Source organism: Sturnira hondurensis, unplaced genomic scaffold (assembly GCF_014824575.4).
Source record: "Sturnira hondurensis isolate 20B ecotype Veracruz unplaced genomic scaffold, ASM1482457v3 Scaffold0020211, whole genome shotgun sequence".
Classification (NCBI taxonomy): domain Eukaryota; kingdom Metazoa; phylum Chordata; class Mammalia; order Chiroptera; family Phyllostomidae; genus Sturnira; species Sturnira hondurensis.
Window position 1 is genome coordinate 29,613 of NW_028092842.1, and position 7,330 is coordinate 36,942.

General features: G+C 51.4%; 1 gene segment (V, D, J or C); it reads left to right on the plus strand.

Annotated features, from left to right (window-relative positions):
• Positions 1 to 464: 464 nt before the first annotated feature.
• LOC118975249 (probable non-functional immunoglobulin lambda variable 5-48) lies at positions 465 to 4,665 on the plus strand. The segment is given in 3 exon segments: positions 465 to 536; positions 655 to 1,088; positions 4,630 to 4,665. Coding segments are annotated over 2 exon segments (399 nt in total).
• Positions 4,666 to 7,330: the final 2,665 nt, after the last annotated feature.

Below are 7,330 nucleotides of genomic sequence, written 5' to 3' on the forward strand. Positions count from 1 at the left end.
AGAATGAGGAACCTTCTGAGCTGCAGAAACCAGCTGGGCTCTGAAGGCCTTGGGCCATGAGGAAGTGTGTACACTGCTACCAGCAGGGGGCACTGTGGGACTGCTCTAGGGTGCCTACCAAGCTGCTCATTAGGGAGCATTCAGTAACAGGCAATTCAGTCATTCAGAGCCTTGGCCTGGTGGCTGGGCCCTATGCACACTGATGGGGACTCAGCAAGTGTATCCACTGTGGTCTGATAAAGTGCCCTGAGCAGGGTCCTCTGTTTTGTGTCAAGAGTGCTACCTCCTAGGGTTCTTTCAAGGTCTGAAGCTAACCTCCATTTTCTGTGTGGTGTGTGAGCTGGGCTCCAGCACCAGGACTCAGGGAGGAGCTGGGTAGTCCCTGGGAAGACACACATTTGCATGAACGCCCCTCCCCTGGCAGAGGGTGGGGGAGAAAAGGAGGCCTGGGCAGCCCAGCCCCACTGTGGGCTCAGGGGCTGTGTGCACCATGGCCTGGACTCCTCTTCTCCTTGTGCTCCTCTCTCAGTGCACAGGTAGGGTTGGACCATGGGGTACAGGGCTGAATTCCCAAGTTTATTCCCTTCCTGCTCCATCTCCTGAGAAGCTTCCTCTGGTTGTGGCCCTACACTGACAGTATCTGTGTGTCTGCAGGTTCCCTGTCCCAGCCTGTGCTGACTCAGCCGCCCTCCCTCTCTGTATCTCCTGGAGCCACAGCCAGACTCACCTGCACCCTCAGCAGTGGCTTCAGTGTTGGTGGCTACTACATATTCTGGTACCAGCAGAAGCCAGGGAGCCCTCCCCGGTATCTGCTCAACTACAAGTCTGACTCAGACAAGGGCCAGGGCTCTGGGGTCCCCAGCCGCTTCTCTGGATCCAAAGATGCCTCGGCCAATGCAGGGCTCCTGACCATCTCTGGGCTGCAGCCTGAGGATGAGGCCGACTATTACTGTGCTACAGCTCATGGTAGTGGGAGCAGCTACAGTTGCTCACAGTGGCTCAGATGACGAGGAAGTGAGACAGAAACCCCTGGGCCCAGCGGTTATGGCTCTGAGCCTCACTGAAGATTCTGTGGAGGCCTCTGTAAGGTGTGCGGGCTCCTCTTATAGAGGAAGGGGAAGGAGCAGCAGAGCCATGAGTGAGGTCACAGGGCGTCTGTGGGTCACTCTCCCTGAGGGGTGACAAAGTCCAACTGATTGTCCCCACAGTGTTGGAGTAAATCTTAATAAAAGTAATACTTTTAAGAAAAACAATCACAGTTTTTCCCCACTGTTGTGTCTTCTTTTGTATTCACACAAAACCCTTCATTCACTCCTGACATTTCTGGTCACGAAATGTGGGTGGGATTTTTCTTTGCAACAAGCAATTCTCTGTAACATCAGCTGGATGTCCAACCACACAACTCAGGTCTCACAGGACTGCCTGGAGATGCTGTCAGGTCCACAGTGAAGGGCTGCGTCCCATGGGACTGCCTGCACTTCAGGTGCCGGTCACATGCAGAATGTGCCCAGGTCTCACACAACTTTTTGTCTTTAACTTGCAGGCTCCCAGGATCCCTCCCGTGGTTTCAATTAGTTTGATGCCTCCACCTGAGCCCTTCTCTCGCCTCAAGGAAATGGAGGGCATGTCTGAAAATTCCAGGCTTTGAACCATGCCTCTGTCTATGAGTGAGCAGTCCTCACCCACGAGCCCAGGTGCAGGTGGAGGAGGGGCAGACACTGGGGACAGAAGACAAGACGACCCCCATGAGCACGTGACCTGCCCAGGGCATGGTGGTTGTTCGAATGTCCACTCACATTTCACTTAAATAACAGTCTGTAAGGTTGTCAGTTGTCACCTGGGACTAACACTCAGCTTATAATCCAGCCTGTGATCAATTAAATGTAGTATTCAATTTTTCAACCCAAACTCCCACAAAGGACTCTAGTCGGGAAACTCATAAAGCAAGAACGTGGGTTTGAAATGTCTGTGTGAATGAGACAGGATTCTGCCCTGTGATATGGGTGCAGGAAGCCCATAAATGATGGTCCGAGGCTGTGTGTGCTGGTCTGGACTTCCTTCTGCTCACACGTGTCACCCCTGAACCTCATGACTCTGAACACAGGAGGCCTGTTCTTCCTTCCCTCTCTCACTCAGTACAGTAGTCATGTAGCTGACCATTCCCAAGGTTACAACACACATCTATTAATGTGACAATAATTGACATCAGCTGCTGTTGTGTGAGCGTTTGGGGACCTTGAATGCATGTTTTTGCTACAACACACACTGATGAAGGGACACGGTGTGTGGGGTGTTGTTATAGTTAGTGGGGGAGCAGAGTGAGAGACTCCGAAGGCAGAAGATTAGATAATAGGAGCTCTATGGATGGTGGCTGAGGTGGTCAAATCAATGCTGGTGACTGATCTTTCTCTATATTTGTGTTACAATTCATTGCTTATTTAAGTCTGTGGTGACGTGTGTGTGCCATGTGAGTCAGAGTGACTCCGAGTTGCCAACGCCTGTGTTGTCACCACGATTCCAAGTTTAATCCTGCTTCTTTGCAAAGAACCTAGGGGACATGGTGTCAGACACCAGGGACGGAGAGGAGTCAGAATTTTAAAGCCATAGGAAAGGCGGGAGGCTGCAGGTCTGAGAGCCCAGGGAGGGGCTGTGTGGTGGTGGGTGGAGAGGGCGGGGCCACCATGAAGCCCCATGAGGGGAGCCCAGGATATGAGTTCTGTGCAAACAGCAGTGGGGAGTCCCTGAGGGTTTGGAGCAGAGGGTGATGTGTCTGAGGTGGACGAGAAAGTCCCCGTGAGTGCCTTGAGGACACAGTGCCCGAGGTGAGCAAGTGATCCTGGTCTTTGTCATTGACTAGGATTCCTGTGAGTCTAGATCTGTGAGGATCACGGGATGGTGGGCACAGGTGGAGCAGAGGTGGATTTGGGCACAGAGGGACAGGCTGGTCTCTGCCTCCAAGTGTCGAGACACTCAGCACGTCTGCAAACGCATCACACCTGACTGTTATCTTGTCACTAATGTAGGACAATGAGAAGGAAATTACAGGGAGGGAAAGTACTCTTTATATTATAAAGAAATTTGAGGACTCCCCCCCCCAAATCCTGACAAGAAACAATGACATATGTGCAAAATATGAAAAACTAAGATAAAATGTGAGTTCCTGAAATGTATTAGCATGCTAGAGCTTACACCGGTAAATGTGTAGCCTTCAAACACCATTCTTATTATCCATCACTTAATCTAATCAGATCTGTGAAAGCTGGGCATACATCGCATGACCTCAATTTTTTTTGATAGTCCTCTCCACATCCCCCTGAATGAGTTCCTAGGGATTTCCCTGAGCAGATCCTATGAGCCCTTTAAACCAGATAGACAGCGCTGCCGTCTGTGGCACTGAACATGAAATTCACTGTGCATTTACTTTGAAATCGAATCTACATTAATTTGTCATTGATGTATTTGTTTGCACCTCCCACAGTTGTGGATTCCTGAGAGTGAGATGCACCAGTAAGCAGTACAGTGTGTCAGAGTCACAGTATCTGGGAACCAGACACTAGATGTGAGAAGAGACAGTGACCTGGTGAGCTGCAGAAACCAGCTGGGCCCTCAGGGCTTTGGGCCATGGGAGGTGTGTGCACTGTCACCAGCAGGAGATGCTGTGGGACTAACCTGTGTTCCCTACACAGGTGCTCATTAAAGGCCCATTGTCTCCTAGAAGCCTGAGCCTGGGGGCAAGGCTTGTGCTCACTCTTGGGGACATAGCAGCTGTGTCCTCTATGGTCTGGGAAAGTCACATGGACTTCTGTGTTGTCTCAGCAGGTGCTTCCCCCAGGGCTGTCCCAAGGGGTGAAGCCAACCCCCATCCTCCCCTGTCTGGGATGTGAGCTGAGTTCAGCACCAGGGCTCAGGGAGGGGCTGGGCAGCCCCTGGATGGACACACATTTGCATGGACAGCCCCTCCCCTGACAGAGGGTGGGGAAGAAAAGGAGGCCTGGGCAGCCCAGCCCCACTGTGTGCTTAGGGGCTGTGTACACCATGGCCTTGATCCCTCTGCTCCTCCTGCTCCTCTCTCACTGCACAGGTAGTGGTGGGCCCTGGGGGACCAGGGCTCAGTTCCCAAGTTTCTTCCCTTCCTGCTCCATCTTTTCAGAAGCTTCCCCTGGTTCTATCCCATCAGTGACAAGTGTCTGTGTCTGCAGGTTCTCTCTCCCAGCCTGGGTTGATGCAGCTGCCCTCATTCTCTGCATCTCCTGGATCCACAGCCAGACTCACCTGCACCCTCAGCAGTGACATTGGTGTTGCTGACTACTACATTCACTGGTTTCAGCAGAAGCCAGTGAGCCCTCCCAGGTTTCTCCTGTGGTATAAGTCAGATTCAGAGAAGCACCAGGGCTCCGGGGTCCCCAGCCGCTTCTCTGGATCTAAAGACTCCTCGGTCAACACAGGGGCTGCTCATTTCGGGGCTGCAGGCTGAGGACGAGGCCGACTATTACTGTGCTATAGGTCAGCACAAGGGTAGCAGCTACCGTTGCTCACAGTGGTTCAGATGACGAGGAAGTGAGACAGAAACCCCTGGGCCCAGTGGTTATGACTCTGAGCCTCATTGAAGCTTCTGTGGAGGCCTCTAAGGTGGGCTCCTCTGCATCAGAATGTCCGTGGAAGTGGAAGGAGCAGCACAGTCATGAGTGAGGCCCCAGGGTGTCCCCGGGGATACACTCCCTGAAGGGCTGATAAAGTCTGACTTACTGTCCCCACAGAGTCTGGAGTAAATTTTAACAAAATAAATATTTTTCAGTAAAAATCTCATTTCCTTTTATTGTTGTATTATGCTCATATAAAACACTTCATTTTTGACACGTCTGGTCACCAAATGTGGGGGCATTTTTTTTCACCATAAGGAATTCCCTGTGACACCAGCTGGATGTCCCAGGACACAACTCGGTTCTCACACGACTGCCTGGAGATGCGTCAGGTTCGCAGTGGAAGGGCTCTGTCTCAGATGCTAGTCACAAGCAAGATGTCCCCAGGTTTCATTAATGCATTGGCTATAAATGGAAGTTTCCCCTGTTCTCACCCTTCTTTTGAGTTAATTTGCTGATAACACCTGAAGTCTTCTCCCTCCTCAGGGAAATGGGAGGCAGGTGTGCAAATTCTAAGCTTTGAATTGTGCCTCTGTGTATGAGTGAGCCGTCCTCACCCAGGAGCCCAACCAGAGTCCCCTTTTCAGAACAAGAGGAACACCTGTCACCCAGGAAATTTCATGGTGAGCAACCAGGGACTGTGACCAATATAAATTCTGTAATATCTCACAATACTGTGTCTGAGACTACAAATGATGAGCTAGACAGTCATTGTCCCCCAAATAAATGTTAGAATTCAGCATCTTGTGTTGTTCTAGAACATCCCGACAGTCCCATGCACTTCAGGGGACCCCAGACACTGAGCCCTTGGACATTTTCCATGACTGGTGACCTCCTGACCGTCAGTGGGTTCTCCTGAGCCCACGGGCATGGACTGTCCCCTGTCTTTTCACACTTCCCTGGGCTCTCCAGCCATCCAGGCTGTGAGCTGGGCTGTGGCACATCAGGAGCAGGAAGTCCCCAGTGTGTGCCCGTGTTACTTCTCTCATGAAGCTGTGGATGAGCCCAGACCCCAGGTGAGCTTCTCCTGTAGAGGAAGCAGCAGACACATTGGGGGTGACCATAGCAAACACTCTAAAGCCTCCTAGATAGAGCGGCCACTTTTGTGACCTAGAAGAGTAATGAGGAACTGTCCAGGGTTTGAACCTCATTCTCTGAGTTGAATGGTGTGAAAGAACCTTGTGGACCTCCTCTGGGGTCCAGCCCTAGAGACACTGATGATCACCATCCCAAAGATGAGCAGAGCCCAATGCCACGACCATGGCGTGTTCCAGGGCGAAATGTGATATATATTCATGGTCCAGGAAGGGGCGTGGAGGGCAGATTGGTGCTATTAAACAAAGACATTTCATTCTCTCAATTCTTTCTTTATGACGCCAAGGAAAACATCCCTGCTTGAAGATATGGTTTTCAAACATACGTACCACTGCTTTGATTTGAGAGCCAAAAAGCCCCAGAGTTTTGAGAGGGGGCAGGCAAGGCCTATGAGCAGCATGTGTGACCCCAGAACCCAGTGGCCCTTTGTGCTGCCAGTGGAAATGGTGTCCTCTGGCGGGATTGTGAGAAGAAACTCACGCATGGGAGACTGTGGTGTGGCAACCTGTATGCAGGTGGAAACAGAAAACTGCCCCTGTGCCACATCTGTGTCTGTCCCACCATGAAACATTCAAACGTATCTTGAGCAAGGCCAGAACAAATGCCAGTGTCCAGAGTTTCTGTTTCCTATTTAAGCTGAGTCCTTCGGGTCCCGCCAGGTCTGCTGTGGGTTCTGGTCGGCTGCTACACACACCGTCCACATGGAAAGAACACGTGAAGACGTGGGGCGACCATGTGTTCCTGGGGACAGAGAGAGAGAGAGAGGGAGAGGGAGAGGGAGAGAGAGGCAGAGGGAGAAATGCTTTGTTCCCTGGCATTGTGTTACCTGGAGCTTAGGAAGGCCTAATAGTTGTTCAAAATAACCAATCAGCTTCCCACGATTCCACAGCTTTGCACTGGCCCAAACTTGTAGGTAGTCACGACTCCTCAAGCACAGGCCTCAAAGAAGCACCTTCTCCTGGGACATTTGGACTTCTCATGTACAGGTGNCTCTCCAGCCATCCAGGCTGTGAGCTGGGCTGTGGCACATCAGGAGCAGGAAGTCCCCAGTGTGTGTCTGTGTTACTTCTCTCATGAAGCTGTGGATGAGCCCAGACCCCAGGTGAGCTTCTCCTGCAGAGGAAGCAGCAGACACATTGGGGGTGACCATAGCAACCACCCCAAAGCCTCCTAGATAGAGCGGCCACTTTTGTGACCTAGAAGAGTAATGAGGAACTGTCCAGGATTTGAACCTCATTCTCTGAGTTGAATGGTGTGAAAGAACCTTGTGGACCTCCTCTGGGGTCCAGCCCTAGAGACACTGATGATCACCATCCCAAAGATGAGCACAGCCAAATGCCGTGACCATGGCGTGTTCCACGGGAAAAAGTGACATATTGCTGGTCCAGGAAGGGGCATGGAGGACAGATTGGTCCTATTAAACAAAGACATTTCATTCTCTCAATTCTTTCTTTATGACGCCAAGGAAAACATCCCTGCTTGAAGATATGGTTCTTCAAACGTAGGCAGAACTGCTTTGATTTGAGAGCCAAAAAGCCCCAGAGTTTTGAGAGGGGGCAGGCAAGGCCTATGAGCAGCATGTGTGACCCTAGAAC